Source organism: Phaethon lepturus, unplaced genomic scaffold, assembly GCF_000687285.1.
Source record: "Phaethon lepturus isolate BGI_N335 unplaced genomic scaffold, ASM68728v1 scaffold12372, whole genome shotgun sequence".
NCBI lineage: Eukaryota > Metazoa > Chordata > Aves > Phaethontiformes > Phaethontidae > Phaethon > Phaethon lepturus.
In genome coordinates this window covers 1-12,426 of record NW_010521347.1, presented here as the reverse complement: position 1 = coordinate 12,426, position 12,426 = coordinate 1, and the positions used below count along the sequence as shown (strand labels likewise).

Below are 12,426 nucleotides of genomic sequence, written 5' to 3'. Positions count from 1 at the left end.
AAAGAGTGTTTAATATATTTGACACTGTTTAAAATTCTTAGAATAGCAGTATGTAATAATATCCACCTTTTGAAATTTTTTGGAAACTCCTTGGTGTGAAGGGCTATATTTAACCAACCTTATTATGCTGTTGCCCTTAGCATGTTGCAGGCTGACTCTCCCCCAAATGCTTTGGAGATTAGACAGGAGAGATTAGATCACCACCCCTCACAGATATGTAGTCAGTAGTCGTCTGTCACACAGTTACTGTTTGACATAAATATTACTTGGCATAAATTAATATCACATGCAGTGAAAAAGAAGAGTTTTCCATGTTGTATGTGATTCTAATTTCTTAGAGACCTCTTTGCTTCAGTTGCTATCATTTTAGAAGAGACGTTTGTGACTGAACAAACATTGAAGCACACTATGTGAAGACTGGATAAAACTGTGTTTTCATGTGTTGCTGTACTGTGTGCTCTTACAGTCAACAGTTACGGACTTTTCCTCAGGGTGAAGAATGGAATCAAACTGATTCATTGAAGATAGGCCCATTAGATGGGCTCCTGATAATCTCAATGAGATAATGAAAAAACTGTTTCTGTTGTATCGTGAAATAAGTGTATCCAAGTCAGCAATATGCTTGTGCACATGAACATGTTGTTAATAATAACAACAACAATAATAACAGTAATAACCAACTTCTAAAAACCAAAAATGTTTCCCCCAAACCATCTTAAAAATGCAGGATTCAATGCACGTGTCAGCAAAGAAAAGTTTTTAACTGAGCTGTTTTTAACAAGTTTCTGGATTCAAGTTTTAATGAGGGCAGTGTAATCATCCATTTCTTCTTACATTCCAGGACAAGGCAGAAATCTTAACAAGTGGCAAACATTACCTTGGAGACCATATTTGGATTTTTTCAAGACCCAGACAACTTCTGTGTGATTAAAAAGTAGATTTTGGAGTAGAGCTTCCTAAGTCTTTTTGCAATAGACAAAATGCTTTGAACTAAGGAGGGAGTTGTTAGTTATGCCATTGGCCTTTTTTTAAATACAGTTTTTCTGCATTTTTGAGAAAGTCTTTAAAGATAATTGAGGTGTAACAGGCCAAAGTGGAACCACTGATGATACAGTTCATACTGGAATGGAGCAAAAGTTCAACAAGAACTCAGAGTTGCATAAAAGTGGTAAAGTGATCGTTTTAAAATCCTCATCGTTATCTTCAGGTTTTGTTACTCCTGTTGTCTGGAGATGATTATCTATTTCTTGCATTCTCATTGCTCAACTCATATTCTGAGGGAGAATTATTTTTGCTTTCAGAAGTACCACTTTAATAACTTTAGAGAAAATGTAAAGAACCATCATCATGCTTTGTTGTTGTTAAAGTACTGTGGCACAATCAGTAGCCTAAAAAAATCTTGACATTTAAAACTGGCTTTAGGGAAACAGTAGTTTGCAGACAGTTTCCCAGAATCCCCTCTGGTTTTCTTTTGATTTATTTTCAGGCCAGAAATAAGGCACATACATTTTCTAAAGATCAGAAGTTCATGTATTCTTTCAGTACTATAAAGAGCCCTATGAAGAATAGGCTCTCACTTTCCAATAGGACTTTCCAAGTCAACTGCTTGCGGTGTGCAAAGTAGAAAATTCACTCCAGTATTTTAGAGAGCTGCAGCAGAAATGGCTATGAGTTGGCCCAAACCCTGTTGTTCTGCTGTTCTGTAGTCACCTTTTTAGCCTAGTTTGGGGTTTGACTTTCCTCCTTCAAATTGTGTATTCTAGATACTTTTGCAAGAACAAGTTTTTTTCTGAAACAGAAATAAATGTAAGTGAAGTTTAAAGCACTACATCATCTCTGAGTGATTCCCAGTAATCATTTGCCATCTGTAAGTTTTACTTACTGTTCGCTTTTATCCTCTATCAATGGCAGTGCTCAGCAATAAATGTAGCGCTGTAGCACACAGAAATAGAGTATAAAATTGTTGCATGAAAACAGTCTCGAAGTACAAAATCCAGCCTAGATCCCATGTGTCAAACATCCAGAGAGATTCAGGCCCGGCGTGTGGTTCAGGCCGATCTTGAAACACATAGAGTTTTTCTGGAAACTACATATGATATCATACAAACCAGCCTTTGCCTTTGGTTTCTGTGCAGCAAGAAACATTCTCTTTAAAAGAGAAATTTCTTTCTTTACCTAACCGTTAGGCCATGATGATTATCTCCCAAGAGAAGGGCTTGTTTGGTGCTTTACAATTTGTTTAGTCACAATTGTTTGGAAACAGGTCTTAAACTTTAAAAAAACCCCACAGATCAGAATAAAGCAGGATGAAACTGAGCAGGCATGTGTTGACAACAAAGTGGTGTGTAAAAGCCCTTGCATAGCTCAGTCGTCTTTTAGAGCCCAGACTCTGAAAAGCACTTCTGTGCAGCTCCTAATGGATGCTTAAATCCCATTCACTGTCACATGTTCAGGATCCTTTAAAATATGCAGTGTTCTCAGCTCCTGCTGGTTTCACAGAAATGAAGAATTCCTTCTCTCACAGGATTGGACCATGGATGCTTTATGTAAATCATGATGGTGTTAGCTAAAATAGGAATAATAATTCCCAGACCTAAAATGAGATGACAATGAAGGAGATTAGCAATTCTACCCATTTTTGTATGGATCCAAAATACGAAGACAACATGTAGCATAGAAACAAAGAAGAATTAACAGTATCTACTAAAAACGTAAAAAATGTTTGTAGCTGGCCAAACCAAACGTTTGTCTTGCCAAATATTCTGACTCCAACCATGACTTTATGAAGGGGAAGAAAATTGGACAGGACAAGTTGGCCTTCAGCTGTTTTCAGCTCAAGGAACTTCCAGGACTGGATCAAATGTCTGAGTATTTAAAAATCCTTAATGTATTTCTTCTTCATTAAACTGTCTAATTCTTGGTGAATCTTTGCCAACATTTAACACCCACAACATCCTTTGGGAAGGAGCTTCATGGTTGTGTGAAGAACCGTCTCCTTTTACTTGCTTTGAACCTGGCTTTTAGCTTCATTTGATGTCTTCTATTGGAAAACATGGTGAACAAAGTAAACCCCATGTACCTCACATGAACACCCAGGACGCTGTAGCTCTTTGTTATATCCCCTGTGGAGTTTTATGTCCTCAAGGCTGAGCTAGAGGCAGGAAAGAGTTCCATGTAGAAGCCTCTGTGGTTTCTGTCTCTGCAAACACTGATGCAGAGAGTTTTTCTAGCTTCTCTGCGGTGCCCCTGTCTTCTCTTGTGCTCCTTTATACTTTGATCACTAGTGGACCCAACAGACTTCCTGCTCTTAATGTATTTGAAGTAAGATTTATTGTGAATTTTGTGAATACTGTGAATTTTGATTCCTCTTTGTAGTTGTTCCTCAGACTCTTTTTGGCCTGCTTGTTTGGAAACATGACTTAGATGGCCGAGTTAGGAAGAGAGCTAGTTTCCATAGCTTTTTTGATGTTGCGAGAGAAGTTTCTCCAAGAAGGTAGTTCCAAGCAAGACCTAACTGTAGTATTCTGAAATGCTTTTTTTGGAAGAGCTTCCTCTTGCCACTGCCTATGTAATGGCGCATCTACCTTAGAATTTTATTTCAGAACACAAGTGTGCTTCTGAGGCACATCTCACTGTTGTCCTCATGTAGTGCACTTTGATTTGCGTCGTGTTCTTGGAGCTCATGAACCAGACTCCTTTTGTAGAGAAAATACTGGAAAATGTGCTCCAGAAGAGCAATGAATGTGCTTTATCTTGGAGGGGGATACACAGCGTGAAGTGAGCAAGGATTTAATTTAGTAACTCATCACTTCATTCTTGAAAGGGCAAAGAGGGACTTGAGGAAGTCTATAAATCCCAGATCTCCCTTAAAAAATTTTTGATAAAGTAGACAGCAAGGTTAAAACATAGAAAATAAACCATACCAAAATCCAACCAAGTCAAACAAGATATGGGGAGTACCTGTGCTCAGGTATGCAATATTTTTGTTGAATATTGTCCTGTGTAAACCTATAATAACTCTGAGAGTAAAGCTTGTTTCTTCATACTGGAGCAAATTCTTTTTGCCAGTGTACCTAAAATGTGTTTTTCAGAGAAAATTATTGGCATAAGTCCAAATATGCAAAGTGTGGTAAAGGCACAGGCTGAAAATAGAAGTCTGAGTTGTTTTGGACAGATCTCATGGTCTGGAATTTGGAACTTGTATTCTGGAAAATGGAACTTCCGAGAAAAGTGTCAGTAGTTTGGAAAATAGTCTGTTTTGGATGAGGATGAGAAGTAAAGCCTCGGTATTTTCCACAGAAAGAAAGAATTGTTCCCAAAGCTCTGTTGCAGGAGAACTGCAATAAAAATGCTTTAATACATCAACTGCCCACTTGGAAGGCTGACAAAGGTTGGGCCTTCTCGGATACCCTTTTACATGCTACATAGCCTGTCTCTAGTGTGGTAACACAGAACCTTTTGCCTCTACAATTCTTAGAGAAAGTTGCAGAGCTGAAATCAAATAAGGATTTCTCAAGAAGGTGGAGAGGCAGCTGCTGTGTTAATTTTCCTAACAGCAAATTGAAAACCGTTTTCTCAGAAATTTTGTACTTTGCAACAAAGGCATTTTTCAGTGGAAAATAATTCTGATGGAAAATTCGCAGTGGATCGAGTTTGTTGTTTCTATTTTAGTTGTTTCTATGTTCAGTCCCATACTTGGGACAAAAATTTATATTCCTCTGTTGTGTTTTGGGTACTGTACATGCTGAGAAATGAATTAGGCTTTCAGATTGGCTAATTTACATGTAATCAGTCTCAACTCTGATGAAGAACAGCACTTTCTAGCAGAAGTTTACCTGCTGTCTGGGTTATTAACAAAGCTCGCAGTGTGGAGGTGTGTGTCTTACTGTTACACATTTTCAGGTTGAGATCTGAATTAGTATTGGTAATGATATGTGGGTGTAAATACATCTTTGTAAATATAAAGCCTAATTAAGACCAAGGGGACAGGTGATTTTAAAAATCACTTTTCAATGGAGAAAAAACAGTTGGGTGGGTTGGTTTGGTTTTTTCCAAATGAAAAAAAAAAAATTAAAAATTATAAAGTGGAGCACCAAAAAAACTGCATCAGTAATCTTCCTAGGCCAGCCTGGATGTTCCTTATTTTTATTCTAAGTTTACCGTTGTCAAAAGCAAAAAAACCCAGAAAAATAGAAATCAGTACTAACCTCCAGGAAGCCTTTCTCATTTTGCAGATAGACTTAAATTAGAGAAAACCTTTCCCATTTTTCAGGTTACCTTAAATTAGAAATTTATGTGAATTCATAACAATACAGTTATGAAAATCCTGTGTGCCAATTAGTCATGCTTTTCAGGGATGTTACCATTTTTTTTCAGATCAGTCAGCTACTAATTGCATTGTGTAAGGAGATGTTTTTTTCATGTGTGAAGGTTTAGGCATGTTCTATAGTAGCTTATATGTGGAGCGGTGATCTGTGCTTGACTGCCACACTGTTAAAGGGAAGAATAAGTGGAAAAGCTATCAAATTTAACTAACTATAATAACTTAGATCTGACTCTTGACAGTGTAGTTGCACACTCCAGTCTGTCTAAACTCAAAAAAAGCGTTTTCTATGCAGATTATTGACCAGGACATGTAGGCTGTCTGTGCTATGTGCGTTTGGATGTTCTGTTTGAGACTAGCTCTAGCCTGGTCCCGTGGACTAAATGTCCATTATTATTTGGAGCACTTTTAAGTTTGTGCTTCTGGTTCAGCTTTATACTAAGGGAATCTCATTGCTGTGGTGCAAGGCTGCTTGTGTTGCAAAGTAAAATACAGTAAATTACAAACCAAAATACAGTAAATGGGGACACTCAGGAGATTTACTTCAAGGATACACTCCTCATCTGAATGAAAACACAAATGTAGTTTCACACTTTCATACTGAGCTCCTCTCAAGTCTGTGTGAATATTGCAAGTAGGACAGTATTTTTCCTGTAAAAGGCACTTTCTTTAGTGCCTTAAGGAAATATTCATTTCCTCTCACTGCTGTGATGTATGTTGTTGTCTTCGTTCACCGGGACACTATCTGTATGTGAAAGTAATTATTGTGAGCATAACATCTGGAAAGATGTCAAACCCAGAAACATACTGAAAATTAGCAAAAGGTTCCATGTTATAGGGCTATTGCTTCATTGTCAGAAACACTGTAATCGGGCTCCTCTGTAATGATACCTCTCTGAAATACGTAGCTTCCAAATACCTGGAGAAAGAGAAAAATGGATAACGTAGAAAAAACAACTTCATGCAAAAAACCTCATTGTTCTGTTTTACAGCAGTATTAAGTGAACAGAATATAGACCAGTGTTGCTTTCTGTAATAAAGCAATATTCTTTAACTACTGTTGCGGGGGGTGCAACAAACAAAATACTCCTTTCTTCAGCTACGTGCGTTGCCACAGGAGCCTTCAGACCCAGGGCTCGCAGGAGTGGCTGGTACTGCTGTTAAAACAGACCTAAGGTCTTGTAATGGGACTGTTTGCCTGTTTTTGCAGAACAGCTATGTATCAAGTAATGGCCTTAATGAGGATGATGGTTTTCTTCCTTGCAGATGTACTAGGGAGCTAAGCGACAATCATAAAACAATTTGGCATGAGCTAAAAGCATACCCCAATTTAACAAATTTATCACTAAATCATTTTAATGATTACTTTAGAGTTGGTAGTTAAAAACAAAACAACAAAGAGCACAAAAAGTAATTTCAAAAGAACTAAAAAAAAAAAATAAATAAAATTTTCAATCTGTATATTGTTTGTGCATTCATCTAAACCAGGTGAAATGAAGTCATTCGATTCCTGAGGAAATGGTGTCTCGTTTTATTGAGGTTGCTGCTAAACTAAATTCTACTTACCAAATTCTTACGAAACTAGCAAGTTACAGTATAAGAGTATACTTCTTTAGCACTGGGTGCCATACAAGTTCCATGACCCAGCATATAGTAGCAGCTGAAGAAAATGGCCTGAGGCGGAACCAAGGCCAGATATACTGAAGGCTTTATATAAGAGTTTATGAAAGCTAGCAAACCCTGACACAAGGGAGAAGCCAATGCAAGGTGTGTCAAGTAGGCAGCTTAGGCCATGGTGGTTCAGGACCCTTCCAGGCTAACTGCACATGGCCAGTCAGCTTCTCTGTTAACTCGGCAAAACCCAGAATTACACGCAGTTGCTATTCCCTGAAGTCTCAAGCCTGGTTGCTGCGTAATGAACGCAAATGTCACTTCCACAAACCATCTAGCTGTAAAAAGCAGTTCTGACTCATGATGTCGTGTGCATAAAGCATCACCACTAATAGAGCCAGGAGTTTTAATCTGACGCGTGTCCATGCAAACTGTGCAAAGACAGGGGAGAGGCAATTCCTCCACTAATATTTTTGTTTTCCTGGAACTGGGCAAGCATAGCAATGCCAGTGGTAAGGCACTGTGAATTCTCACAGTTAAGCATTTGTTTAAGTAATTCAGGGTACTAGACAGGATCCCTGACAAGATACCTATTCCCTGCAGAGGCTGAGTGCACCTATTTATTCTCCATTTGTTCTCCAGGCAATTCTGTTTCTTTTATTCATGTTACTGAAAAGAGAAATGGGACAGAATCTCCTGTGTGTAGCAGCACTGAAATCAGTCAGATTGCACCCACATCAGATCGGAGTCAGATCCATAATTTTTTCCTGTCAAACGGTCACCCACTCACCCTGCGTTTGGAATTACGCACTGAGGAAATTACTGGCCTAGGCCATGCTGACTTGTTTGACTATGAACCAAACTTAGCAGCTTGGGTAGACGAAGAGTACAAATTAACTAGCAGGAGTCTTTTAATGATCCAAACTGTAACAAATTAAACAGGAGGAGGTATAAATTACCATAGGACATTTACAGCCTTGTTAACAGAACTCAAGTGAGATGTGAACTGAGAAGTGTAATTTTCTGGACAGAACAGGTAAGATTGCTGTTCTAAAAATCTGTATATGTAAATATATAAAAATCTGTATATGTAACAAGAGGGGAAAAGGACTTTCCTGTAAAATCTGTAATAGGTCCCCAGTAACATGTAAAATTCTAGAATTAGAATTGACCATAGGAGACTTCAGTGGTTTTATGTTAGAAGTTCCACAGCCACAAGCTAAATGGGAATAAAAAGCCAAGCTTAGTCTAAGATTTCCTGGTGGGTTGATGGCATCTCAGAATTCACAGAGGAAATCTTAAGTTAAGGAGCGGATTCATAACTTAAGCAAGACAATTTAGTACTAGAATACATACTGAAATGTATATGTAAATGAATAAAGACTTGCTTTGGACGTGCCAAGTTAAATTAGACCAGTAAGTAGCCTCCCAAATTACTAAAAGTATTACTGATTTTTAAATGTTTAATATTTAATTTCATTGCATCTGGTGCACACTGGTCTAAATGTAATCTAGGTTTAAATATAATTAAATTCACTGTCAAAAACTCCTGTTAAACAAATCCTAAATCCCAATGTCTTTGCTGAAAGAAAATTCCTGGTGAAATTGATAGGAGCTTTCACTGATTATTACCTGCCTTTTATAATTTAGCTAAATAACTTATTATAGTTTTCTTCAATGTGATCAACCTTTTTATTCAAAATGACATATTTTATTAGATCACATGCAGATCATTATCAGTTGATGATGGAAGTCGTTATTAGCATAATTCTAAAACAATGTAAAGAAAACCCGAACAAAACCCACCATGCCTTTGGCTGTGATACTCTGCTTTAGCCTGATAAACAAATTTGTTACCCGGCTTGCAGGATACCTCATGAAACGTATAAGTGCCCCATTTATTTATGGCCCAATTACAAAATAATTTTCCTTCATATATTAAGATTTATGTGCACATATCTAATAGTTGACATTTTTAAAAAATCAGAAGCTGTGTACTTGCCTTCAGCAATAACAGTTCTCTGGTATTTCTCACCAGTTGATTTTGGAGAACTGTGAGAGAAGTCAGTATCTTCAGTTTCCTTTTACAGAGGATAAGAGACCGTCTCAAGGTGTTGCTATGTGCAGTTGGAGAGAGTTAACAAGTCTGTATCTCCTAAGTACCAGTTTGAAGTTCTGCCCAAGTGACCACAGTGAGGCATGTGAAACAAGTTTGTCATGTTCATAGGTTGGGTCTGTGCTTCTGTTTTCTGTGAAAGTATTTTCTGTTGTTGCACAGAAGGTACAGGTTATTTTCACTACAAGTATTTCCATCTTCCTTTTTAAAAGGTGAGGGGGTGGGGTTTTTTTGGTTGTTTGGTTTTGAGTTTTTTACATTTTGGGTTAATAGTAATACCGCTATTTGAGAGCGCAACAAACCTGACTGTTAATTTTGATTTTAAAATCAGCTGTACTCTCAAATAATTGTAATTCTTTCATGGATTTACGTAGACCTTGGCAGGTTTAACTATAAGATTCTGGATGTGCATGCAGAACTTGGATGAGAGTGACGATACCAAGTATAAGTGAAAGGTATGCTGGAAAATTAGTTGACATGCACAGTTGTAAACGTCTTTGTGGGATCTTCTGGGATCATCTGCTGTGTTCAAAGAGGTGTAACTGAGCCTGGGATAGTAATGGGAAAGCTAAACTGGTTCTTTTCTTTCTTTTTCCTGTAGATGGAAAAGTGAACAAAATTAAATGGATTTTGACATGGCCATTGATATTCGTGCTCTTTTGCACTATTCCAAACTGCAGCAAACCACGCTGGGAGAGGTGTTTTATGGCTACATTCATCTTATCCACTCTCTGGATTGCCTTGTTCTCCTACTTCATGGTGTGGATGGTAAGTGCATGTAGCAGGACTTCCTGTACTGAATGAAATGTGCATCTCAAAATAGAGAATAGATCTTTTGTGTATTTGTTTAAAAAAAGGCATGCAGTCTTTTCAGCTCATACTGTAATTATTAAAATTCTAGCTTTCTGCTGCTCTTTTCTGCACAGATAATTGGGCCTTTACTGTATAGGGCCCAATACAGTACAGGAAGGTGCCAGCTTGATTTTCAAAAGAATGTGGACATCCACATCGTACTAGTAAAAGGGAGTTTAAATGAAAACGTTTAACTGTCAGCAGCTGAGACACCTTTAGAAATTTGGCTCCAGGGTCTGACACTGAAATGTGCATAAAAGGCAGATGGATGGTAAAATTTGAAGACTCAGAAGTGGTGTAAAACCTCAAGTAGACTGGAATAATGCAAGAAAATCCTTCTTAGTGAAGGGTATTATGATTGCTGGTATGTTTCCATTTGCCCTAGATCTGTGAGAAGCAGTGTGTCAGGTGTAGATCTGTAAATTGTTGTCAATTCAGGATCACACTTACTTGAAGATTTGAATAAGTTCCTATTTTTTCTTTCATACCCTTTTTCAGTTTCACAAGTTTACAATTTCAGTCAGAGAAGAGGCATGAATAGGAAAGCTCCTCAAATAGTTTCTGTGATGGAAAAATTAGCCATACTTTTGAAGTCTAGAAAGTTTGGTTTTCCACCTTTTAATGTAGGAAAAGGTAAAAGTTGTATATAACTATAACTGGAAGATTGGTAGGATATGCTGCTGAAGAATTGGTATGTCCATTTTTCCTTTTAAGGGAAAATATAGTGAAGAAACCTTCAGCTGGTTTCATACTGGAATATATATATATATATATATATAGCCTCACATATATACACTCATAGTCATATATATATATATATATACACTTTTCTAATCATATCATGCATATGGAAAAATTTTTGTTCAAGAACTTCTTACCTGCCAAATCATTTTTGGTTGGAGAACATTTCTACCTTCCTCAAATGTGTCAGGCATTTGAGAACTGCTTTATATTTTTATTACCTCTCATGGAAGATTGTGTTTTCTGTGTAAGTTTTGCAACTTTCTATATAAGTTTTGCAATGTAAAGTAATCCTCTTTTCTCTTAACGTAGACTGTGTTGGAGAAATTCATCTATTAGCCACTCATTCTTCCTGGCGTAACGGTGCCAAAGCCATGCATTCATTTCCTGCTGTATGTCCTTTGCAAGGCCACGCTCTGTACCCTGGTTACATTTGTAGATATCCCCTTCACAAATGAGAGATGTGCTCATGAAGGCTGCAACACAGCTAATTTTAAGAGGCAGCCAGACCTTAATACCCTGTTACCACTTGTAGCAGGAGAATCATGCCCACTCCTCTTTCTGAGTCACGGGTTGCCCCTGAGAATATGGTTTGTGAGCAGCTTCCTAAAATACACCTTTTCTTTGGCAAAGAGTCCAGTTTTCCTCATGGAAGAGAACGACAAACTATTTCAAGAGGACAACACAGAGCCTTAAAGACTTCCACCCTCAGCAGGGAAGCAGCTGCCTGTCCCTGATACAGTCTTCTCTCTCTCACAAAGCTACTTCCTTTTCAGCTGCCTGTTCAGCCCTTTTTGTTGATGCTTTTTCAGCCGCCTTCGGATGTTCCAGCTAAATACAGTTCCCTGTCCTTTCCAAGAGCTCTGCTACAAGCTTCAGACATTCCCTAAGTTTTTTTAAAGCTGCATCTGGACTCTCAGGGGATAATATAACCAGACTTGCTCACTTTGGGATTATATCAGAAGTCATGCAAGAAACTGGTTCCTTCTTCATGTGTTGGAATAAAATAAGTTCTTTATATCTCTGCCGTATATCACAATATAAATTGATTGCTGTCCTTTTGAATGAATAAGTTATTGAATAATATGACTCAAAGTACTTTTCACAGAGTTGGTTTTAGACTGGTTATTCCACAATTATTTAATTTGCAGGAATGGATAAGTATCCTGAGTCTAATCGTGTTAGGGTCCATGTCAGAAATCAAAGTCAAGAGTATGCCAAAACTGTATTGGAATGAGGAGACTTTCCAAATGTCATAGGTTAATCTATTTTCCTCACTGTTCAGGTGACTGTGATTGGATACACCCTTGGGATACCAGATGTGATCATGGGCATTACTTTCCTAGCTGCAGGAACAAGCGTCCCAGACTGTATGGCCAGCTTAATAGTAGCAAGACAAGGTACTGTGTCTGCTGAAGCATAACTATAATCTTACATACATGCTCTGTGATTTGCTTCATCCATACACATAAATTCTGAATGCAATTTTATTCTTTTTTTCTTTTATTTTTACTGTTTCAGGGCCTCGTTAAAAGCCAAAACACTTTGCTAATTATTGTGAACCAAAAAAATAATCCCTGTCCTGTTATCTCTTGCTTATTGGGACTGGGCACACCCTAGCATTCTAGAAGGTCATTCAACACTCAGATATCCCATGCATGGTATGTATCAGTCAGGGTAAAAAGATAAAAGTAGTAGACAAAACCGGAATATCAGCTGTTAAAAACTACTTTGAAGAATATATGCTGACCAGCACTTCACAGAATCACAGAAACACTAGGTT

At 37.7% G+C, this 12,426-nt stretch overlaps 1 protein-coding gene across 1 annotated transcript in view; it reads left to right on the top strand.

Annotated features, from left to right (window-relative positions):
- The window catches only part of SLC24A4 (solute carrier family 24 (sodium/potassium/calcium exchanger), member 4), a gene marked incomplete at its 3' end in the record, with an annotated part of 82,116 nt that extends 70,073 nt beyond the window's left edge, over positions 1–12,043 (top strand). The window contains exons 12-13 of the mRNA XM_010281488.1: positions 9,652–9,818; positions 11,929–12,043. Of these exons, the coding sequence (XP_010279790.1) occupies positions 9,652–9,818; positions 11,929–12,043 (282 nt within the window). The remainder of the gene's footprint in view (positions 1–9,651; positions 9,819–11,928) is intronic.
- Positions 12,044–12,426: the final 383 nt, after the last annotated feature.